This window comes from Balaenoptera ricei, chromosome 4 (assembly GCF_028023285.1).
Source record: "Balaenoptera ricei isolate mBalRic1 chromosome 4, mBalRic1.hap2, whole genome shotgun sequence".
Taxonomy (NCBI): domain Eukaryota; kingdom Metazoa; phylum Chordata; class Mammalia; order Artiodactyla; family Balaenopteridae; genus Balaenoptera; species Balaenoptera ricei.
This window is the reverse complement of record NC_082642.1, coordinates 154,008,406-154,034,321: the sequence shown is the minus strand read 5'-3', so window position 1 is coordinate 154,034,321 and position 25,916 is coordinate 154,008,406. Positions and strand designations below refer to the sequence as shown.

The following is a 25,916-nucleotide window of genomic DNA, read 5'->3' as shown; positions in this document are numbered from 1 at the left end:
AGGGAGAAAATGCACGGCAAAGTCAAATGACACAGAATAAAAGCCTGAGGGAAGAAACTGCTTATAAAACTTTCAGAAAGCTTTGAAATTATTGGCTGAACAAGTAATTTCCTACGGTGGTTTATATTATTTCACAGCAACATCAGTTCCAAATGTCCCTTTGCACTCGGATTCCGGGAGAGTTTTCCTAATGCTTCGTCATCAAATGATTGTACCGATGCATTTATCATGAAGGCCATGAGAAAGAAAATAACCACAAGCCAAAACTGCAGATGTTAAATGTTGAGGCAGAAACCAAATGAAATGTGTAAACACATAGAAAGAGAAAGAACATTTCCCCCACACTTTTTTTCACCTTGGCATGGCATCAACCATTAGGGTAAAATGCATGCATACTTACCAATAAAAACCAGAATTTTTTTAAAACTGAAATTTGACTGACACCTTAAAGAGTTCACTCAAAATTCTTGCCCCTAAATATAAGGAGAGTGGCAAAGGAACAATTTATTACAAAAGAATATTTATTACATGTCTGTTCCATGCAGGCACATATCATGCATGTGGTTTTGTTTAACTTTGTAACAACCCCATGAATTGGCTATCATGATTACCATTTTGTAAATGTGAAAGCTGAGGATCAGTCAATGAATTTTAATAGTCTATTGGTCTACTCAGGCTGCCATAACAGAATACTACAGACTGGGGGGCTTAAACAACAGCAATTTATTTTCTCACAGTTCTGGGGGCTGGAAGTTTACGATCAAGGTGGCAGCAAGGTTGGTTTCCGGTGACCTCGGTTGGTTTGGAAGACCTTTCTTCCTGGCTTACAGACAGCTGTATTCTCACTGTGTCCTCACGTGGCCTTTCCTCTGTGTGCACACCCCTGGTGTCTCATCCTCTTGGATTAGGGCTCCACCCTTATGACCTCATTTAACCTTAATTATGTCCTCAAAGCCCCATCTCCAAATACAGTCACACTGGGGGTTAGGGCTTCAACATATTTGGGGGTGGAGTGGAGGTACAATTTGGTCCATAACTGATAGCATGACCAGGAGCCCACAGTTGCTGAGTGGTAGAACCAGTACTGTCTGAATCTAAACATTTCTTTATCCAGGGTGCACTGCCTCTCACATACCACAGCATCTCAGAGAGAATGGGGACACATCCCACTGTAAAAGCTGACTCTTAGAACTTGCTGACAGGGAGACAACTTCACAGCAGTTAAGCTCTGTCCCCGTGAGAAGGGTGGTGAAGTCCTTACACAAGCTAGATCACAGAGCCCAGGAGTCCAAGGCAACCCGTCCAGATGACACCCCCCAAAAAAGGCTTCATCTACGCTGTTAATAGCTACACAAATGGTCAAATGATGGTTTCCTACCATATTCCATCCACAGTGGGATTTCCATGACCTCCAAAGAGCCAGCTTTTCATTCCGTTTTTCTTTTCTTTTTTTTCCAAACCACCAGCTAACGTCCTGGAGGGTGAGTCCATGGACCAGGATGTTGAGAGCCCTGTGGCCATTCACCAGCCAAAGTTGCCTAAGCAGGCCAGGGACGACCTGCCAAGACACATCAGCCGAGACCGGACCAAAAGGAAAATCCAGAGGTACGTGCGGAAAGATGGAAAGTGCAACGTCCACCATGGCAACGTGAGGGAGACCTATCGCTACCTGACCGATATCTTCACCACCTTAGTAGACCTCAAGTGGAGATTCAACCTGTTGATTTTCGTCATGGTTTACACAGTGACGTGGCTCTTTTTTGGAATGATCTGGTGGCTAATTGCATACATCCGAGGAGACATGGACCACATAGAGGACCCTTCATGGACTCCTTGCGTCACCAACCTCAACGGGTTCGTCTCTGCTTTTTTATTCTCCATAGAGACAGAAACCACCATTGGTTATGGCTACCGGGTCATCACGGACAAGTGCCCAGAGGGAATTATTCTCCTCTTAATCCAATCTGTTTTGGGGTCCATTGTCAATGCATTCATGGTGGGATGCATGTTTGTAAAAATATCACAACCCAAGAAGAGGGCAGAGACCCTGGTTTTTTCCACCCATGCGGTGATCTCCATGAGGGATGGGAAACTGTGCCTGATGTTCCGCGTAGGGGATCTGAGGAATTCTCACATCGTGGAGGCTTCCATCAGAGCTAAGTTGATCAAATCCAAACAGACCTCAGAGGGGGAGTTCATCCCCTTGAACCAGACGGATATCAACGTAGGGTATTACACCGGCGATGACCGTCTCTTTCTGGTATCACCACTCATCATTAGCCACGAAATTAACCAACAGAGTCCTTTCTGGGAGATCTCCAAAGCCCAGCTGCCCAAAGAGGAACTGGAAATTGTGGTCATCCTAGAAGGCATGGTGGAAGCTACAGGTAAGGTGTGCTCCATCCGGGGTTATCTGTGGGATCGATGCTTATTTTAAACTGAACCTCACGTTCTTATTTTTGACAAAATATGGAAAACGGAACCTCACTCACCATTGACGCCACCTCTTTATTCATGAAGTAGTATGTGGCCTATAACCTTAAGTATGTCCACCACAAAGTCTAACAATTTAGCTTTTTAAAAGCCCTTGGGAAAATAAATTAATAAACAATTTTTTAAAAACATCTCTTAATATATTTTAAATTTTCAAATATTTACTTAAATTAAAATTTGATCTCTCTTTAAAGCAATTTTTAGATGGTTTTAAAACACGGTTTAAATTAAATACTTGAGGTTATTTATTGCCAAGCCAGGAGGAAGAAGTTAAGCCTTTCAAAGGAAGCCTGACAAATTGCTTTAATAAAAATACAATTTTGCCCCTTCTTTGGGAGTCATTTGCAAGCCTTGGTTTTTCTTTTATATCAAGTGAGCACTTGGTATCTTTTCTCTATACTCTACCTGCCAAATCCCCTGTAGATATAATAATGCAGACCCAGTAAACAACTCTAACAGGAAAGAAAAAAAATTGAGATCCACTCATCATAATCCTATTGACCCATCTGCTTTGAACAGCTAACTACTGGTGTATTTTAACAAAGATGATCTGTTCTAAAAATAGAGAAATGGTCTGTTTTTATTGAAGTCTTCACTCATATCTTTCCATACGTGTTACACATCCCAGGAGCAAAGGAGATTCTGCCTGTATTTATCTGTAACTTTCTATGAAATAGAGCCATAAACTCTGCCTTAAGCTAACAATAGTGCCCCATAGGAAAAGTATAAACTAGAACACTCATTCAGCTTTGCTTTACTATTCTTCTGAGTCATTAGTCTTGGGATCCTCTTTAGTTATACAATCTGCCCTTCTGTGCTTTGAGGTCTTCAACTTGAGGCTCAAGGTAGGTTCACACAATCTGAAAACGCACGGCCACCAGCCAGACCCCAGACTCTTCATCCACCCATAACCTGACCTCAGTCATCCATCAAATGAAAGTCATTGCTCCCGTGTCTCAGCTTCCCTGGACCCAACAGGCAAAGTCATTACCTCTAACAAATTTCTCTTATAGTGGTAAAAACTTTTGCAATAGTTTATTAAAATGCAGCAAATAATGAAAATGTGAGTAAAAGGCTTTGCATGAAGTGTGATCCTTTGCATAAGGCAAGAGGAACGTCTAAAACAAAAATAATCATTGTGAAATTATAAATAAGTGCTGCACATGTGCACTGGGCTATCTGTACCCTGAGCCTGACTTTGGGGTGCCCTCGTGAGCCAATAGTTGTGTGGGGGGAGGGAGGAGGAAGGAGAGGGGAGGAGGGGGAAGGAGTGGGGAAGAGGGCGGGGAGAAACCAACTCAATAAGGGAGCTCTGTCATTTTCCCACAGACCAGAAACTACTCCCACCTCGGCCAAGCACCTGGACTCTGGGTCCCCCTAGTGGTAGCCACTGAGATACAGTCTCTGGCAGCATAAACTGACCACTTATGATGCGCTTTTAATATGAGATTTCTCGCTATAAACTCTCCAGATAGGACAGAAGGGAGGGCAGTGGACAAGCCTTGTTCTCCTTCCATCTCAGAGCTCATGAAGCAAAAGCCAGTGGAGACATACCCTCTGGTTACTGGTGTTAATCCGAGCTTCAAATTGCAGGAGCTGTGTTCCCTCAAATCAAAAACCCAAGCTCTAAAAATAAGTCAGTCCGGAATAAGCAAATTACCTTTGTGTGTCTCTGAGTCGGAATTCTCCCTGGGGCAGACCCTGTCTTTCTGAAGATAGCTTGTAATGACTGAGCCTTTCCAAATAGGGGAACATCCTTTTGTTGGTAGTTAATAGTGATACTTACCTCTGAGCATTCGGTGGCCTTTCTACTGCTTTCGTAGAGAAAACTGGGTATTTGCCAGCAAAAAAAGAATCAAAGGCGACCACTATTAACTTTCTAAAAGTAATAATAATAATTTTCTAATTTCTGGAAAGTGGAGGAAGGAGTGTTCTAGAAAGTTCTGGGTTTGTCTGGAAGCTGAACACGTCTTGATCCTTTCCTGATAGGATTCGTACAGTTCAGTCTTTCCAGCACATCTCATCTCTTAATCTTATGAGGCACACTTTTTTCTTTGTGAATGAAAAGCACAATTGGGATTTATGGGTATTAAGTAGGCCCTTGGGGTGGGGGGAATGCTTCAATGAACCAAAGCCACAGGAAAAAAATAGATGTGGACCAAATGCACCCTGAGGAAAACAGATGCACAAGGATCTAATTATTCATTGGAAGGCTAGATGGGAAATCAGGAGCCATGAAAACAGCAAGCTGACACAAAGCGGCCTCTGCTTGACTCATGCTTTCTTTCAAATATGTCTTAGTTGACCTGAAACTACTCTCAGTGACCTCAGTTAGGATGCCTCTTTCAAGGACGAGCTTCACCGTCGCCACCACTGCAACCTCGATGTGATGCCCTCCCTCTTTCTGTCTCGCATGCTGTGGGCACACAGCAACCCCGACGTGGTATTTTCTGGGGATCTGAGCTACCACGCAGTAGGCTGACCCGGCAGGTCCTTTAGTCCACTGGGTGCTCAGGCCCAGCACAGGCCAGCTGGCTGACACATAATATGCCCACCCCAGCTGTGCTGCCCCAAGCCTGCTTTGTCACATCACTCAGGGTCAGGCTCGTCTTTAGAAAATGGGAGTAAGCTCCTTAAAGGAGGGAGGTGAGTCTTGCCCACCTTTGATGTTCTGCAGATCCTGGCCCCAGTCCTTCATTCAGTGAGCTCTCTGGCCTCATAAAAGACAGACTCACACCCACAAAAGACAGACCCACGTTCTTGGTGGATGGTTTTGGTCTGGTCCTGCCCCCAAGTCAGGGGGATGTGTCACCTCTCAAGAACCTTCCAATCATGTGGTTCTATTTTTGAAAATGAATCAAACCCTGGAAAATTCTGACACCAGCCACCCAGACATCTGGGAACTGGCCGTGTCTCATCCCACAAATATATTTTTAAAGGGGGCCCTTTATGTTCCTGACACAGGGGCAATTTGGAGATAGTGATGTTTACAGAAGGGTTCATAGCTACGTAAACAAACATGCCGAGCAGCTGTGGCAAGTGTGCCTTAAATAGTAAAGCATTCATATAGACTGATATTTATAGAGGGCAAACTGGCATAGAGGCTGGACGACAGCCTCACAGAGCTGGGCCCGGTGCCAGCCAGCTCCTCACTATAGGCTTTCTGATTGATGAACTTCCATATTTACCCCCAACGATTATGCAGCTATGACAGGCAGCCCTTTCCAACACCTCAGCAAATATGTCTCCTTAGAATGAATCCCATTCAGCATTTTTTAAAAATTTTTATTTTATATCAGAGTATAGTCAATTCACAGTGTTGTGTTCGTTTCAGGTGTATGGCAAAGTGATTCAGTTATACATATACATATACCTCTTCTTTTTCAGATTCTTTTTCCATATAGTTTATTATAGAATGTTGAGTAGAGTTTCCTGTGCTCTACAGTAGGTCCTTGCTGATTATCTGTTTTAAGCTTTTTTTTTTTGCATTTTTTTATTACAGAAACTATAAAACTTATACAAAAGTAGACCAAATCATATAATCAACTCCCATGTACCCATCATTCAATTTCTATAATTGTCAATTCATGGCCAAACTTGTTTCATCTGTGTCACCCACTCACTAACTGCCCCTCCAGCATCATATTTTATCTGCAAATATATCAATATGTCTCTGAAAGATAAGGACTCTTTTAAAAACATAACTGTAGGGCTTCCCTGGTGGCGCAGTGGTTAAGAATCCGCCTGCCAACACAGGGGACATGGGTTCGAGCCCTGGTCCCGGAAGATCCCACATGCTGCAGAGCAACTAAGCCCGTGCGCCACAACCACTGAGCCTGTGCTCTAGTCCGTGAGCCACAACTACTGAGCCCATGTGCCACAATTGCTGAAGCCCATGCGCCTAGAGCCCGTGCTCCACAACAAGAGAAGCCACCACAATGAGAAGGCTGCACAACGCAGCAAAGAGTAGCCCCACCTCCTGCAACTGGAGAAAGCCCGCGTGCAGCAACGAAGACCCAATGCTGCCAAAAATAAATAAAATAAAATTAATTAATCAAAAAAAATAACACTGTTATGACACCTAAAACAATTTCTTAAGATCCAATATCTACTAAATGCTCCAACTTCCATTTGTCTCATAAATGTCTTTTTAATTTTTGTCAAATCTGCTGTTTGAATCCAAATCAGGTTAACACACTGTTATTGGCTGAGATCTCTTCCAAGCCTTAGTCTATGAGCTCCCCTTCCATCTCTGTGGGGATTTTTTCTTTCAAGTTTTTCTCAAAGAAGAGAATTTCTGAAATATTTATATACTACATAGAAAGCTGGGGAAAGTGGAGGGTGGGAGGAAGCCAACTTAGTGAAGATATACTAGATAACATTTTGTAGATGAGGAAGCAGGGCTGACTGTCCAAAAGTCAGTATCTATGGGTTACCAAGGAGGAGGGGGAGTGTATATCAGAAGTAGGCAAGCAAACCAGAAGTAGGTGAGGGAAAACCGGAAGTAGGTGAGGGCAAACCATTCTTCCCCCCAGGAAAGCTCAGTTCTTTATTCACATGAGGAGAGCTTAGTCACATAAATCACATCACAGATCACAGGATTTTTGAGTTGCAAGAGTCTTCGCCCTACTCTTAATTACTTTACAGGTGAGGAAATGGAGGCCAAGCTAAGACTAGTGAGCTGCCTAAGGTGTGATAGTTACGGGCAGAGCAAGAACTTGAAACCCTAAACCACTGATGATGTCCAACCTCCAAGTTCAGTGCCCTTTGCATCATGAATGCTGCTGGTTCGTGAAGATTCTGTAGAGCATGCACCCTAAAAGACGACTGGTACTTAACGCGCAGACAGGCTCTCTTTTCTCCCATCATTAGCTCTTTTTCTTTAAGGCTTCTCTTTCGGTCTCCAATGTTATCAGTTCATTTTAAAATTCTTTATTACATTTACATGAATTTTTAACAAGCATATATTAAAATGAGATATGCCACAAAACTGTTCTGAAATCAAAATTAAATAAGCACCGTGTACAAAAATACTCCTGGAAGAATATAATGTTCTGTCAAATCTGATTTCCAAGGACCACTTTTCTTTGCCATAGTCAAAATGCCACTTCACTGTAACAGAGGAGAATACGAGATCACAGAGTTTGAAAAGGTGGCATTTCTCAGCTAAGATGGTTGAGGGTTAGCATTACAGTACTTTTAAGCTGTTTCTACTAATGATATTGCATAGCCATTGTATTTTTCAAATCTTATTTTCTCCTTTAGATAAGTTGCTGCTAATCCCTCCACTGGCAAGTCATTATCTCCAGATTTACCATTTTTCTTTTAAGAGTTGTAACCCCAACTACCTAGCCTAGGAAAAGAGTTAATTGATAAGATCTGGAATGCTAAGATCTTGGGTGAAAATCTCGTGGTAAATCTCTATAATGCGCAATTAAAAAATTCAAAGACATGTGAATTTATTTTTCCTGGATGGAAATCTACCACTCATCAACATCAAGAAATCCAACCATCCTTTCTTCTTCGAGCATTAGGTTCAGGTGATTTATTCAGGGCTTCCTCCCAAATGCCTACCTCAGTATAATATACCTAGGTAGTGTCGGTGACTGGATAAAAACTGATAATACCTGCTCCCTAAATACGGTAAACTTTTTGTGATCCTAAGCAGTTGGGGGACATGTTCTGGTCCTAACAATCTGAGGTTGGATGCAGTAGAGCACACGTAGAATTTTAAACTTTTCCACCACCCCTCTAGAAGAAAGATACTGTAACTCTGTTAAACGTTATACCTCTGTTAAACATTATACCTCTGTTAAACATTTCTCATAATTTAGAAGGCACTTAGGATCTCATAACTTAGGTAGCAGTGTATCGAGGTCACCATATACTATTGTGGTTGAAAAGACAAAAATACTGGATAATTATTAAACTTTTCATTATTAAAACATCAATAGCAGAAAATCCATTGTTCTTCCTTCTCCAAATGGGCCGTGAGGAGCTCATAAAATAGATGCTCAGTAGAAGTCAGGAATGGTCGCCCAATATATACAATTTAAAGTTCAAACCCAAGGGAAAAAATAGACTAGCATCTAAAAGTTAGCTCTGACTCAAACTCTGAAGTCAGTACTCATGCTGGGAAAAAACTGCACCATTCAAATTAAGAGATGAGTATCAAAGAGTGGGAAGCCTCTAATTAGTGCGCCCTTAAATAAATCGAGCTTTATTATTTCCTAGGGCATTCAGTAATATGAGTGCTGACAGCATGATGCCAGTGAAGCAGTTCTACCTGACAATTTCTAATGACCGGAAGAGGATCATTGGGGAAAACCATATAACTTATTCACACGTGCAAACACACACACACATACACACACACACGCACACACACGCACACACACACACCTCTGCTAAATAGCTAAACAGCCAGAAGCCAGAGGGGCTTCTTCCCCAGTTAAGCATGCCCTCGCTCCTGTGTTTTACACCAACTCACTTTGTAAGTGAGTTTGTTTGTTCTATTAATTATCTAGTACTCCTCTTTTTTAAAAGTAATCTCTCTTGGCCATAGCTCAGCTTATCTGTACTTCTTTGTGTCCTTTATACTGTCAGGCAATCCTGGGTTCAAACCACAGTTGCTGCATTCACTGTCTTGCTTAACTTCTCTAAGGCCTCAGTTTTGCCTCTCTAAAATGGGAACAACAATGGTATCTACATCGCTGGTGACCTTTCAGCTTCACGGGTTCTGTTAGATCAGATCATTCCTTCCCCCATAGACTGCACAGGAGAAAGACAGCAGAGAGGAGGGAAGCCAGGCATTTGGGAGGGTCAGTCCCAGGGACTGGCTTCCACTGTTTCCAGGGACTGTGCAGCCGGCGTCTCCACACGATGACAACTGACTCTCCTCAGAAAGCACTCTGAATAGTCAAAATGGCAAATGTCAACCCTGTGATAGCCAGTGCAAGAAATGCACACTCACGACGTGAGAGTAAACGCCAGCCTGGCCTCTGTCCCGGTTATCTACCACGAATGATGAGCTCTGAATTAATGAGGATCACTGCACTCAGAATAGACTCTGCATTCCTATAGATAGTAACATTTCATCATTATAATTTCTGCCCAAAGGGGACATGAATATAGATTATTCTCAAGTCTTCTAAGGCAGCTGCTCAGGGAGGACAGGACCAAGAGTCTGCATTTGAAAACAAGATTTCTATGTCCCCAATCCTCCTCCTAGGTTTTTATAAGAATGCTATGGCGTCAGTTGATGCCCCAATTTGGAGAATGTATTTTTGTGCTGTTAATTCAACTGAATAATATTTATTTACATAATAAGTCCTTAGAGATACTTCTGCTTTAAAGTATAGATATACTTCAACAAAGTGGACAGTAAATGTGAATTTCTATATGGCCAATTCCATTGTTCTCTATTTACTGAGAATGATAAAAGATACGGTACAGTCTGGTTTGGCTCAGTCATGTTGCAGTAACAAATACCTCCAAGGGCTTAAAGCACAAAGGTTTATTTCTCATTCCTATTACATGTCAGTTGCAACTCTGTTCACATCCTGTTGACTCCAAGATACAGACGAAAGGAGCAGCCCTACTTAGGAACATGCCATTCTCATGGCAGGGAGAAAAAAGAAATGACAAAACACCCCGCTTCTGCTTGCCATTTATTAGTCATAGCAAGTCATATGGCAGTGCCTGATGTCCATGGAATGGGGAAATGTAATTCTCTCACAGGAACTTGGAATAAATAATTCAGAACAAAATAATACAATCTACCACAGGTACCCAAGTGGTTTTGAAAACCCCTAGACTGAGTTAAAAACTTTTTGCAAGTTAGGGTTTAAAATGTGCGGTAGTCATTAATGTTGTTTGTGAAATATGTCCAGCTTTCGTCCTTCTAAACACATGTCAGGATCACATTTCCCTGTTTCTGTTGGACACGGCCATGTGACTTACATTTGTCCCAACAGTATATGCATATGTCATGTGTATCACGCTGCTGGAAACCTTACAAGCTAAATATGATAATTCCCTTCCTACTTCTATAGTTCTCATGGAAGCACATGTCACAGTGAAGTTTCTGTCATTCTGGACCCTTGACTGGCTTTGAAGAGAAGACCCTTGCCAGCTCACTTGGGACTTGTAGCATGACTGAGAAATAACCTTAGGTTGGGTTAAGCCACTGAAATTTGGGTTGTTTGTTACCACAATATTAACTAACCTCTTTGGCCTGATACAAAATCTCATGCAAACATTTTGACAGGTTGGCTGTTGTATACTGCTCACAGCCCCAGACTTGCCATGAAATGAAGTTTTGGCTAGCTACTTTGCAAAACTTCTCCTCCCTCCTTTAAACTCTCTCTTCACTGCTTAAGACTCTGAGGTCAGACAGGCTGAATTCAAATTCTGCCTCCACTCCCAACTGTCCATGATTGGGCACGATTGTCCATGATTGGATTGGGCACATCACTTTCCTCAACTTCACCAAAGCTTTTTCCATTCTGAAAAATGGGAATGATATCTATAAGGAGATTCCGTGAGATAATACAGGCAAGTCATTCATCATGGGACCATAGTATGTGCTCAGTAAATTTAGAGAGTGAATCTATGATTCTGTAAATCATACTATTCTCATCCATCATTCATTAGGTGCCTATTGAATGCCAATTACTTTATTAGATGCTTTCCATACATTATTTTCAATCCTCAAAGCAATTCTGAAAGGTTAGGTACCATCCCCATTTAACAAATGAGGAGGTTGATTCTGGAGTAGGGAGTTGGGGAGAGTAACTTGCCCGAGGTCACCCAACTGGTGAAGTAGTAAGGCAGGATCCCATCTCAGGGCTGCCCACCTTCCCAGTCTGTCTCCCTTGTTCCTCTCCAGGGAAGGCGTAGTGCACAGCAGCACACTGAAAGCAGTGGTTATTGATTAAAGGTCATCAGTGTGTGGACGATTATCGCTCAGTGATATATTCTCTTTTGATTACTGGCCTCGGCTTCCCCATCAGGCTCACCTCACCAGACCGCAGGAGGCAGGTACGGGCAATCTGCTCTTTCATAACAGTTGGCACTGAGTCTCTTGAAAGGGCACCTACTTGTTCGTACTCTCAGATTCTGCCCAATTCAACGTTATCAGGCAACCATGCCACTTGACACTGGGCCAACCCCATCTAAAACAGCCTGGTGCCATGCCAAGTATAACCCAAAGAGCAACCAAGCAGCCAGCGCAAAAACCCTTAGGGGAGAAAAAAAGAAAGTTTAACATTGAAAGGGAAGAATCAATTTTGACGCTGAGCTTCCTGCTAGAAGGCACAATAATAAAATGATTTAGGCTCTGACCAGCCTAAGTAAACCCTGTTGGGGTTTCCATTTCACTGCAAAACATCCAATAAGACCCTTTTGGGGGTTTGAGGAGGACGATGATAGTTTTTCTCTTGTCACTGAGGCCATCCTTAGAAGATTTTAATTAAACATTTGCGAAGTAAATACATTTTCTTTTACATTTTCTCAAGCATAGTTTCTATAGAGTGAATATTAATAGAAATCTGTGAAAGCTGATGGATAAAGGAGAGGCTGGTGGGTAATGATATTAGAGAAGAACACACAGCAGGGAGCTCCAAGGAGACAAGACTGAATGTTGAGCCTGAAAGGAACTAAGGCTACGTTCACATTGGCTCTAAATGGAGTATCTTTAATACAACTCAGAGAGCTAAAGTAGTAACAAAGTATTAGTAATAAAGTATTTGCTTTAGATACTTGGTTATATATGTTGTCTCTCTCCCCAAAGTTGGAAAAGGTGTAAAACCTGAGAACAAAAATGATGCTGCAAAACAAAATTGTCTACGATTCTTACAGAAACGCTTAAGAATCCACAAGGTCCAACATGGGGTAAGAAAGATTTCCAGACGCCTCCCTGGGTCTTTACAGCATGAGCCCTTTACGTTCACCCAGAGGGACCTCAGCATGTCCAGCCTGGCCTGCAGACCCTGTGTCAGCCCCCAAGGCTGGGGGAAGAAAGAAGCCACATTCATTAAGCTAAAAATGGATGGGCCACGGCTACCTGGAAGGAGGCTGGCAGCTTGACTGGCCATCAGCAAGCCAGGCCAAGAGCAAGGAAGGGCAGGGATGTTTCCAGTACCACCTCACAGCCTCTACTGCTGTGGGGACCTGGCACAGAGTCACACCCTGTGTTTGGTGGATGACTTAGCAAAAGCCTCACCTGTGACCAGAAATGCTCACTCCTGACATCGAAGGGACTAGCTGGGTGCACTTGGAGCTCCCGTGTCAGCAAAGCAAAGTGTCCTCTATTGCCACGTTGAAGGGTGGAATGACACAGTGGCACTTCTTTCCTTGAGTTCACTCCCATACATGTTCACCCAGGTGGAAGGGGGCATCTCATGAACGAGGAGCATCTGTAACCTGGGCAGGAGATGGCCTAGTAGACAGGAGACGGAGAAGACGTTAGGCAAAAATGTGCCATGGCCTTCAGTGTTTCTCACAGGTCCCGCCCTGGGGTGTCTTCTTTTTTTTTTTATTATTAAATTTATTTATTTATTTATTTCTGGCTGTGTTGGGTCTTCGTTGCTGCGCACGGGCTTTCTCTAGTTGTGGCGAGCGGGGGCTACTCTTCATTGCGGTGCGCGGGCTTCTCATTATGGTGGCTTCTCTTGTTGTAGAGCATGGGCTCTAGGTGCGCGAGCTTCAGTAGTTGTGGCACGTGGGCTCAGTAGTTATGGCATGTGGGCTCAGTAGTTATGGCTCACGGGTTTAGCTGCTCCGTGGCATGTGGGATCTTCCCGGACCAGGGCTCGAACCCGTGTCCCCTGCATTGGCAGGCGGATTCTTAACCACTGTGCCACCAGGGAAGTCCGGGGTGTCTTCTTATGATGAAGCAAAATCCACAGATGGACCCGAGGCACATGCATTTACGTTTAAATGCTTAGTCTCTTTATTTTCCCATCCACCAAAATCATGAGCTCCACATCCTCCTCTCTCTTCAATCCTGCAACATCACTCCCTCTTAGATAACAACCTGGCTTCACACTTCCTTGAGAAAATAGAAGCAATCAGACTGGGACACTGGCCTTTCCACCGGGCCCTATCTCACCACCACAGCCCCGCCTCCGCCACCTGGGCCTTTCGCCACTCTCTGGAGCCCTGTCCAACCCGGGGCCAAACCTGGACCGCATCCCTGCAGCCCTCTCAAAGACTTTTAGACTACACTATCTTCTTTCCCCCATCATCAATTTTTTTTCTTAATAGTTTATTTCCAACAACATACAAATATTTCCTAATATCTATCATTTTTGAGGACAAACAAAAACAAAACTAGACTTCTCCTGGTACCATGTCCCTTTCCAGTACTGTCCCATTTCTCAACGCTCTTTCCCACATTGCTTCTAGGAAGAATTGTCTGAATCTCCATCACCACTTTTTTACTTCCCTTTCCAAATGAGCTACCATTCCTAGCACACCACTGACACACACCAACAACATCCATCCTGCTAGCTCCAGAGGCCACCCCTCTATTCCTGTCTTACTTGGCCTCTTCGCATCAACACGCTGACCACTTCCTCCTTCTCCAGCCTTTCTTCCCCGGCGTTCACCACTACTTCTGCTTTCCCTCCTTCTTCAGTGAAAGCTCCTTTCCATCCTCATCTTCAAGCTATTTCTCCTTTTCCCCAAAATCTCAGGGCCCATTCCATCCAGAGTCCTAGCCTCCATTAATTATCCTTTTCTGTTATTTCAGCCAGGACCTTGGCTTTAATTACCATCTTTTTTGCATGTGACATCAAATTTCTATCTCTGGTCCTAACCTCTCCCCTGAGCTCTGAATTCAAAGATCCAGCTGCTTACTTGGCATCCCAATTTAGATGCTTGTACAACAAATGTGACCAAAGCAGAAACTAGATATCCTAGCATCCCCTAGAATCTACTTCCCTCTCCATCTTCCCCATGTTCATAAATATCATCATCAACCATGTGATGACTTACATCAGAAACTTCGGAAGCATCCTTGATTCATCTCTTGCCCTTACCGTCCAGAAGTCCTATAGGTGTGACTTCCAAAATATGTCTATCTCTATGGCTACTGCCACAGATTGTCATAATGTGGAGCCCATGGCATTCAATTGGGTCTCCCTGTTTAACTTGGACCACCTTACACAAATCCATTTTGCACACAGCAGCCAGAGGGATGTTAATAAAAATGTAAACCAGAGCAAGTCATTCCCATGCTTAAAACCCTCCCATGGATTCTGGCTGCATTTGGAAAATCCAGATTCCCTGCCGTGGCCTACAAGGCCCTTCTGGCCTGGCTCCAGCATGCTTGTCTGCTTTCACCTCCAACCACTTTCCCACCCAACTCACCACGCTGCAGCCACGTGGGCTCTCCGTTCTGAGCACAGAGCTCTTGTACAGGGAGGTCTTCTCTGCCCACCAGATAGAAACTGGCTCCCATCGCTGTGCATCTGTCACTCTGTGCAGAACTTGTCACCAGCTGACAGTATCCTGTGGATTTGTGTGTTAACAATTAGAATGCAAGCTCCTTGAGGATAGTGCCTTGTCCCACTCTTTGCTATAGCATACTGGGAGTTATCCCAGTACCAGGAACAGTTCCTGGACCATAGTAGGGCACTGGATAAATATGTAGGTGCAAAATAAATGAATGGAGGGATGAATGCATGAAACATCCTATAGGGTCACAAACCAGATTTGTCCCTTAAGCACCAGAGAAAGTCTAGAGTCATTTTAAATTCCCCCTTCCCCCCAAATCAACCTGGCCTTGATCAACCTGAAACATCTCCCTCCTGACATTAAGAAACACTCTGGAAACTAGTTCCAAGCACCCCTTCTTCAAGGCTACCCACCATTGAAAATCTCAGTGGCTTCCCGGGGTACTATCCTGGGCCCTGATCACTTCCTTCTGCACATCCTTCCAAAGCAACCCATCCCTGCCTCTTGGCATCAACTCCCATAGGTGTGCAGGTTGTTCCCACAGGTACAGCCCCACCCCTGCCTCCTGAGCTACAGACCCAGACAGCTAACTGGTCCTGGATGTCTCCATCTAAGTGGCTCTCGGGTCCCTTAAATACAACTTGCCCTAAACTCAGACCTGCTCCCTCTCCTGTATTCCACCCCTTGATGAATGGAACCTCTAGTCTTTGGTTGTCCAGGTCAGAAATGTGGTTGTCATTTATGCTCTCCCCTCCCTTGGGCACTGCAGCCTTCTCGTTCCCAACCATTTCCCCAAGCCCACAGGGCTCCTTTGTGCAAATGAGGAAAAGCCATCCCTCCTCAACTCTACTGCCATCTGCTGGGAAATTCATGTCATAAATATATCTGTACCGCTTAGATTTAGTGAGTTGTGCAGTGTACAACCTGCACAACCGTATGTGGTGGCCCTAGCTAAACTTATCCATTCCATCTCGTACCTGTCTCTAGTATCCAAACGTCCTCTCCTCTCCAGCATCTTGGCCACTGCACTGATTCACAACACCACTCCCTCCCTCTGGGCTATTACACTGCTTCCATACTGACTTCCCTAATTATAGACTCTCATTTCTACAATTACCCTCCTTGTAATTAGTGGAGTAAACTTTGTAACTTACAGATCCCATCTCCTCACTCCCCAGCTCAAACATTCTCAGTAGTTTCTGGGTAACTAAAGAATCGAGTCCAATCTCGTTTGCATGTCACAGTCTTGCCACCCTTCCAGGAGCCCTGTCACCTTCCCCACTACCTGCTTGTGCTACTGAAATTCCTGAACGCACAATGGGTTATTTTGCCTCCGGCCTGCACATGTGCTGACATTATCTCTGCCTAGAATATCCTCCTCCATTTATCTTCCCAATAACCCTTACTCACCCACCAAATCTCCCTTCAAATGCTGCTGCCTGTGAAACCTTCCTGACTGCTTGGCAAACTCTGGCGTCCTCCCTCTCTGCTTCCCCTGCGTTTCTACAAATCTCCATGATGTCTGACTGCATTGTGGATGACTGATCACATGGCTGGGTGTCGCCAACAGACTCTACATTTTGAGGATAAAGATTATGCCCTTTGTTTCTATCCCCAACAACTAGCACAATTTGCCACATGGTAGGTGCTCAATAAAAAGAATGAATACATTGATGGTTTTGTAAAAAGCAAGGTCTGGCCTTTCTAAATGTGTCTTAGACTCCCTGAAGCATTTCCTTTTCACCTGGCACCACCTTATCTCAACTCTACTGAGAGCCAAGGACTACATCTGCCTTCCCAATGAGGCTGTTATATCATTTAATTTAAAAATTAAAGACTTTTTATTTAAAGAGCCTGTTTATTTTATAAGATCCTTTCCCCATCCAATATTCACCAGGCATCTTATAAAGTCCATCCAATGTAAATATAGATAGTTTAAAGCAGAGATCTAAAAGGCAAACTTGTCCCAGAATTTGGTCTTAAATTACACAAGGGGCTCTTCCAAGTAGACATATCTCTGGGCCCCTTTCTAAAGCAGGTCTAGTCCACTGGAGGCTCAGTGGGGACAGGAGATGGGGCTCCCATAATGAGTCCCTCATGACTTTCATTCCCCCTCATCCCACGCATGGATATTTCCCTCTGATGTTGTCTGGCTCTGCTCACAAATCTCCTCCTCTCTGCCAAAGGACCAAGCAAATAGCTCAGAAGAGCATATCATGGGAAAGGGAGATTCCTTTACCCAAGTTTCTAATCCATAAATAAAGGGTCTCTCACTATACAACCCTCAACTTCTCAACTTCTGCAGTGATGAAGGATGAGGGTAGGTGCTAGATCAGGACACACCAGCCCACATCTGAAGCATCCTAAGCAGGCTTTCTGAAGGTAAAATCTCTACAGGCAAAGTGTCTGAGGCTGAGGAGTACTCAATCTGCAGGCAAGGATTTTCCAGAACCTCCCATGTGCCTGGCATTGGGCAAAGTTAGACAAACACAGTCCTGCCCTGAGGGAACTCATATTTTAGAGCAGGAGGTTGGCAAAATGTTTTCTGTAAAGGGCCAGGTAGTAAATTCTTCAGACTTTGTGATGTCTCTATTACAACTACTCAACTCTGTTGCCTTGGAGTACAAGCAGCTACAGGCAATATGTTTCCAAAGGACCGTGGCTGTGTCCTAATAAAATTTTATTTATGGACACATAATTTTCACGTGTCATAAAATATTATTCTCCTTTGGGGTATTTTCCAACCATTTAAAAATGTCAAAACTGCTTTTAGCTCTCTCCTGTTCTAGGCGATAGGACTGGACATAAAAACAAATTACTATACAAAATGGAATAATGTATATACAGAGAACATTTTTAATGGGGAGGTGCGCCAGCGGGTACAGGAGCTCTGCTCTTGTACTCCCAGCCAGAATCCCACTTCAGATGTGTGCCACATAATAAGTACCAGTGACAGCAGCAAGCATGGCACCTCCAGGGAGGAGGGGGAGCGGCCACAATCCAGGAGAGAGGAAATCACTTACATTTGCTCTTTGCATTTGCATTCCCCCAGAATGAGAAGATAATAGGGAGCAGAGGGTCCCTGACCTTTGAGAGAGAGCTAAAATTGAACTTCTGTTCAAAAGCAGAGATTCATCAGCAAACAGTACTATTATTAACATCATGGTCTAAAGGGAAAAAAATTAAAGAATGTGAGTGTCTTTGTTTCGGGAGGGTTCGCACTGACACTTCCTTTTATGCTTGCTCTGTTTTTCTTTGGCTGCAAATTACTCCCCCTACTTAATGTTATACAACTCTCTCCCAGCAACATTTATTCTTTTGTTAAGTTAAAATATTTATTTATTAATTTATTTTTTATTGACGTATGGTTAATATACAATGTTTCTGGTGTACAGCAAAGTGATTCAGTTATACAGATTCTTTTCTATTACACGTTATTACAAGATATCGAATATAGTTCCCTGTGCTTTATAGTAGGTCTTTGTTGTTTATCTATTTCATATATAAGAGTGTGTATCTGTTAATCCCAAATTCCTAATTTATCCCTCCCCGCCCCCACCCTTTCCCCTTTGGTAACTAGAAGTTTGTTTTCTACTTCAACATTTATTCTTAACATCAATTCATTTGGAGGTTGAAGGTCCTAAACTCCATTCCACCCCGAAAGAGCCTTTCTTGGTCCAAACTCCCCTCTGCCCCCTCCCACTCTCACCCCCATTTTCTTAGGAGGCTGAAGAGAATGTATAGCGATTAGCCATCAATGAAGACACTCAACCTTTGCTATGAATTACACATCCACACAACCCTGCCCTCTATCAGGCGATTATGGAACTCAGTCCACACAGAAAGGTGTCCTTAACAACTTCATTGGAAATGCCTCCAATCAAACAACTTGCTGTCAACACAACTGTCATTGACCCAACCAAATATGGTAGGGGGAAGACCTCACCAAGACCCACAACCTGCTTTGGCTGTATTGCTACCTAATCGCAGGAGCTTGGTTCAGAATAATCATAACAAACTCTTGAAAAAGAGTTGCACATTGGAACTTGCCTTGACAAAAATCGTTTTCCCTAGAATGGATTTTCACTGGAAAACACACATGGGAAATCCTCAGCTTCTCTCCTGGTTCTCTTTTCCCCGTCTTTCCCACACTGCTTTTTGTGGCTTCTTTTCCTCCCATTCTGAATTCTCCACACCCTGTAAAGTCCAACAAGCGCCCCTTCCTCCGCAAGGCCTTCACATGATGCAGCCGGCCCCTTGTTCTCACCTCTAATCAGGTCCTGTAATGTCCCCTCCTTTTCCAAGTGTCATTGTCATCTCCCGAGTGGACCCTAAGCTTCTTGTCTTCTCTCTCTCCGGTCCCCGTGGCACCACGCTGAGCACAGGAGACCACAGTGCACATTGGTGATAGCTTGGGGACCTGTCAAGGTACCTCCTGAGCTGCCCCTATGGATCCCAAACATGCCAGGAGTTCTTTGTTAACAATTTGACAAGTGTCGGGGCCAGAATCTGTTATGAGGTCAGTTATAGACACTCAGCATCACCCACCCATTTCGGATCCTCACGTTGATCCTGTTAGCCGTGCTGTATCACGAGTCAGGAACGGCAGGAACCATCTTCCACATTTTACCACATTTGCTCAATCTACATACGGGTATCAACATAGCTATATGTGCTTACGGATGTATATGAATTTGAGATTTTTTTAAATCATTTGGAAGTAAACTGTAGACAAGGTGCCACTTTAACCCTAAATTCTTCAGTGTATATTTTGTAAATGCAAAGACAGTCTTATAAAACCACAGTCTAATCATCAAACTCAGAAAATTGATATTGATACAAGGCTATTATCTAATCTAAAGACGATTCAGATTTTGCCAGTTTTCCAAATAATTTCTCTTATTGTCGAAGAAAGTCACAGGCCGTACTTTGTCGTCATGTCTCAATCTCATGTGACCTAGTGGAGCTACTCTGTGTGTCTTTAACTTTCCAAACACTGACTTTTTTTGAAGAGTAGAGGCCACTTACTTTGTAAAACGTCCCTTAATATGGATTTTTCTCATGTTGCCTTGTGGTCAGATTCAGGTTTTGCATTTTTGACAAGAATACAATAGAAGTGAAGCCAGGCCCTTCTCTGTACATCAGATCAGGAGGCACGTGATGCTGGTTTTTCCCAACTTGGGTAGGGGTGCCTACCAGCTTTCTTCACTCTAAAGTTATTGCTTTTCACTTTGTAAAAAGCATCTTGCGGATAGACACTTCAAGACCATGTAAATATTCTGTTCCTCTGCAAACTTTCATTATAGCATCCATTGATGACTCTTACCCAAATCAACTATTACTAGAATGGTTATCAAATGGCAATTTTCTAACTCCATGATTCTTTCTACATTTAGGTGTTGGCTTTCAACACTAAGGAAGAGCTTTTCTCCCTTCATTACTTATCTATCTATCTATCTACCTACCTACCTATATCAGTACGGACTCACTGAGTCTTATTTTATCCCATGGATTACAATCTGCTTCTACCATTAATTATTTGTGATGCTCCAAGTGTTTGAGATTTGGCCAATTGGACCCCCTACTGGCAGGCTTCTTATCCTTTGAACATTTCCCCATAATTTTTTTGTGCTTTCTTCCTTTATGGCACAAAAAGATGTTCCAGGCTCACATTTTAATTTTTCCAGTTCCTGCTATGGAATCAGACATTTCTCCAAAGATTTTTTTCCTTTTAGTAGAGTATGGTCTTTAGCACCAAGACTTGGGCATTAGGTGTGCAGAACAGATATTCATATTAGGCTCCTCCAATTACAAAGGAAAAGGTCAGTTCTACCCCAGCTCCGCTGGCTGCTAAATGTATGTTTCTGAACTAAACCAGGAGTTCAGAATCTCTGCACTCGAGAAACTTGTCAGGGAGAAATCTCAAGCTCACTTCCTCCAATATTTATCAGAAAGTTGTTCTGGAGTGAAGCATATGGGGAGGCCTGCCTGAAGTTACACAGACCCCACATTCTTCCAGAAGGTCTATAACCCAGCTTTTGCACCTACCAGAGAAGCAGAGAATAACCCTGGACTTAGAAGCCCGCTGCAGAAGGGTTTTACTGAGCTGCGTGAAGTATAACCAGCCCCGTGAAACGGACCTTGTGTCTCCTAGAAGGCGATGTTGACTAGAGTTCACAGTCCCACCAGTTTGTTGCAAACTCTCAGGAGACATTTCTTCATGTCACAGCACTAAGAATAGCTGGACTTTTGCTTAGGAATTGATTTCCTTTTATGTGATGGGTGCTGTAAGTTCGGTATCTAGCCAGGTCTTCCTTGTGGTTGCCATAACGCCTAGAACCAAATTCGGGGTGCATGTAGCAAGGCTGCATGTGGTTGTGGTGTGCGTTTTCATGATGCCTCATTCCTGGTGCTTTTTATGACCCCATCTTAGGTGGCTTTCTCTCCGTGGCCTCACTCCCGTCATGACGGTGCTATGTATATATAGGCTACACGTATTAGTGGTGTAGAGCTGCCATTAAAAATACCACAGGCTGGGCAGCTTCAACAACAGACATTTATTTTCTCACAGTTCTGGAGGCTGGAAATCCCAGATGGGGCTGGTGGTGGCAGATTCGGTTTCTGGTGAGAGCTCTCTTCCTGATTTGCAGATGGCCACCTTCTCCTTGTGTCCTCAAAGGGCCTTTCTTCTTTGTGCTGGGAGCGAGAACTCCCTCCCTCTTCTTAAAAAGACACCAATCCTGTGGGATTAAGGCCTCATCCTTATGACCACATTGAACCTTTGTTTCCTCCGAATAGGACCCACCTCCAAGTACAGGCACGTTGGGGTTTGGCGCTTCAACATGAGTTTGGGGGGAGGGGACACAGCTGAGGCCATAACGCCATGTAAACTGCTTCTATCCTTGTGGACCACGTCAGAGTGATAATAAAGGGACACAATGTTTGCATCCTCAGTAACAGTCTGCAGCCTTTATTGCACTGACACCTAGAACACAGACCCTGACACGCCTGCCACTTGATCAGTTGTGCTTTATCTAAAATTATATACAGCAAAATCCACTAAAACTTGGCTCATTATTCTATAATCAGACAGTATGGAAATGTCCTTAAAGTGCCCCATCATCCCTTGCCCAGAACAACCCACAACGCTTCTCTCTTTGGTGGAACGTGAGCTCACAGTTGCTGAAAGAGCCATCGGGGTGGGAAGGCGAGAACCACCAGGGTAAACACACAGCAGGGCAGCCGTGGGTCCAGTCGACCTGGTCTCAGAAAGGGAAAGCCTGAGGGCACACGGCTACCTGAGGCTGGAGTCCTGGGCATGCCACATCTGCCGCCCAGCTTGGAGCTTTCTCCCTCCGGAACCTTCTCTACACTTCCCTTCCAAGTCCCTCTGGCAGGAAGGGTGCTGCTGGCCCAGTGGCTGGCCCAACACTGTTCATCTGTGGCTCTGGGAGCTCTGTTTCAGCGCACGTGATAGGGTTTCTGCTTTTCTTCCCAAATCGCCTATCGATTCATTTTGAATTATCAGCTGTGCTGTGTCATCCATCCTCCCCTGATCCCCCCTGCTTACAATTGCCTGAGGGATTCAGGTTCTCAGGGAAGCAGGCCTGCCCAGCAGAGAGGCCCAAGGCTCTGTGCACAGCTCCTGCCCCCTGCGTACGGCTGCCCCGGCCTCCCCTGTCGTGCCCAAGAGCCACGCAGCACGCCTCGCCTCACACCTGCTTCTTGCCCACGGGATTTGGCCGTTTGGACCGCGGCTGTCAGGTCCAAGCCGTCACCCAGGATTCTGTCTTGAGGACTCATCCATCACAGCCCAGACCTACATGCTCCTTCACCTCCAGCTCAGGTACCGACCCGGGGCCCTTTCCTTGTGAAAGAGGCATTTGAGACACCACCCCCCAGTCGACGACATTCATCAAGAGACCACAGTATTTACACCCCTGCTTAGATGTCATTGAACAAGTCATTACTTGAGTGCTGCCTGAAACATCGATTCTATCCTCAAGAAGCAAGAAAATACCTATGACATAGCACTTGGCACCGTCAATTTCAGAAGGAAAGATTATCACATTTAAGTAGTTGATCTGATAGAGTTCCAAATTGGATTAATGTTATTAATTTCCCACTGTCACAACAGAGAGTATCACAGGAACGTTTCTCCCTACCTATTAACTCTTTTCTTTAATTGATTTACAATGTTGGGCTAATTTCTGCTGTACAGCAAAGTGATTCAGTTATACATACATACGTACATATATATATGTATTCTTTTTTTATATTCTTTTCCAATATGGTTTATCACAGGATACTGAATATAGTCCCCTGTGCTATACAGTAGGACATTGTTGTTTATCCATCCTCTATATAATAGCTTCCATCTGCTAACCCCAACCTCCCACTCCACAGCCCTCCCCCTTGGCAACCACAAGTCTGTTCTCTGTGTCCGTGAGTCTGTTTCTGTTTCCTAGATAGGTTCATTTGTGTCATATTTTAGATTCCACATATAAGTGATATCATAGGGTATTTGTCTTTCTCTTTCTGACTTACTTCACTTAAGATGATAATCTCTAGTTGCATCCATGTTGCTGCAAATGGCATTATTTCATTCTTTTTAACGGCTGAGTAGTATTCCATTGTATATATGTACCACATCTTCTTTATCCATTCATCTGTCAATAATTAACACTTTTTAATAGAAGCCAGAAAACAAAATGGAACATAAACAGAGTATAGCTAGTCATTAATGAGACTGTTCTTACAAGGTTGCTCACAGAATCCGTTTCGTTGTCGTTATTTACAATACAAATAAAGATACGTATGAAAAGCTACGCCTTCTATATTAAAAGTAAAACAACATATCTAATCCATCCCTTTTATTCTAACTTTAACTAAATAACCATTTAGTTGAGGGAAGTGACTTTAGAAATTTGGGCTAAATAGATATTTCCTTGGCATATTGCCAGGCAATTGTGGATCTCAATGGGAGATCTGTTTCTTGGAGAATGTCAAACTGTCAATACTCTGACTCTCTGAAAGTGAATTATAAGTACTCTCCTGTCTTCCTGATTCACTCCGAAGCCAGGGTCTAAACTCTATTTCAGGGAGAGAGAAGGGCTCAAGCCCTGGGCCCCGAAGTCCTCTCTGAACCAGGAGGACATAGTACATCCAACCAAGACATGGCTTATATTGGCCCCCACATTCCCATCATTTTCCTGATCTTTTTACTAAAATGGAAAACAAGGATGGGGTATTATTCTTAATGTAAGTGCAGGAACTGGGGTTGGTACAGCTGAAGAGGTTATACTTGATCTTGTCTACTTTAAACCCATGAGCTTTAAACACAGTTTGAACCCCTTATGCAGCTCCTTGGAAATTATTCTGAAAGGGAAAAAAAAATAAATTGCATTTATTTCTCAAAGGGAGAGGGAGAGGAAGTTGAAACACAAAAGTTAAATGGGAATGTGGGTGCCTCTCAATGCTCTTTAACCTCTGGAAGTGGACACATATATCAAATTCCATTGCCACCAACCCCAAGTGACTATCAAAGTGTGTTAGAATTCAGCCATGTCAGGGATTGCTTGTAATAAGTGGGCAATCAGCTGAGGGTAGAGAAATCTTCTTTTAATTACATAGCAAAACATCTCAGAAGACATATTTGATCCACGCTGGTGGATCATAGCAAAAGCATGTTGAATGAATGAATACATTCATATCTGTGCCCCTGTTTTAACTTAACGGGTCCTGCAGGGTCAATGGAGTTCTAATGGCTGTGCTTTCCAGGTAAGCACAGGTGTGCTAGTAACTCTACCGATTCCACCCCTGCCAGGTGGCTCCAGCCATGTCTCACTACACCCCACTATTATTATTGATTTCAACTCAGGCCAAAAACCGAGAAAAGCACAGTGGCCTGAAGCTGTATCTGGAGACCATTCCAGCCAGGGGCAAAATTGTGAATCAGGCGCAGGACAGGACATCCAAGAGGAGTTCTTCAGAAGTCAGACTCAGCTGGTGCTTTCACCCAATGGGTGTCAAGTCCTTCCAGCTTCCAACAAGATCTGCTGGGCTCCTTGAAAGCCAGCGAAGCGAGGGGTCAGAACCTAGCTTGGTGGCCCAACTCTTCACCCACATTGAAGGTAAATTGAAATTGAAAAGTCACCTGAAGCTTCACCATGAATATGTTACTCTGATCTATGCCTGCTTCTGATTCATCTTCTGTTTGGAAAAGGAAGGACTCTATGGATTTTTTTTTAAGTCATGTTTTTGCCCTGACTGTGGCCATAGGCTATTATCTGGGCCAGGTGCCATCCTTGGTAACCAGGTCCCCAGAATTGAGCAAAATATTCACAGGGCATTGGCAAATTTAAAAATCTTGAGGTTTCCTAAGGTTCCCACAACCAAGACCTCGTATCCCACCAATGCCTTTTACAGCTGTAAAGGTGTGTAGCTGCCCAGCAGACAGTGGCTGAAGTCGAAAATTTACACCCACATTTTATTAAAAGTCTTGTAGTCAACAATCCTTGAATTTTATAAATTTAAACAAGATTCAAGGGGAAATGGTTACTGTCAGGTGTATGCTATAGAGTGGAAGCACCTAAATGTAAAAAAAAAAAAAAAATTAAATGAAAAATGGTAAACCTCTGGACATAGCATAGTTCATAATGATGACCATAATGAAAGTAATAGTAATTTTTAAGTAATTATATCATGTGTTGATTATTTGTCAATTTTAATTACATAATGCTATACTGAGAAGGCAAGGGTTTTTATAAGGACAGTCTCTAGTTGATTGCAGTGGATGTCTTTCATCTTTCTAAATCCTCAACGCAAAATTAAGTTCACTAAGGGTACAGCAGCTTGGGCCATCGATGATGAATAAGCTGGTGCCTTGGCCATCTGAGATCCAACCTTTGATTCTTAGCCTGGGACCCAAACCAGCCTGGATGATGGGGAGGAGCCACTGC

At 43.6% G+C, this 25,916-nt stretch overlaps 1 protein-coding gene across 1 annotated transcript in view; it reads left to right on the top strand.

The window, feature by feature from the left end:
- KCNJ6 (potassium inwardly rectifying channel subfamily J member 6) overlaps positions 1-25,916 on the top strand; it is a 127,002-nt gene that overhangs the window by 35,095 nt on the left and 65,991 nt on the right. The window contains exon 2 of the mRNA XM_059920024.1: positions 1,467-2,387. Within this exon, the coding sequence (XP_059776007.1) occupies positions 1,467-2,387 (921 nt within the window). The remainder of the gene's footprint in view (positions 1-1,466; positions 2,388-25,916) is intronic.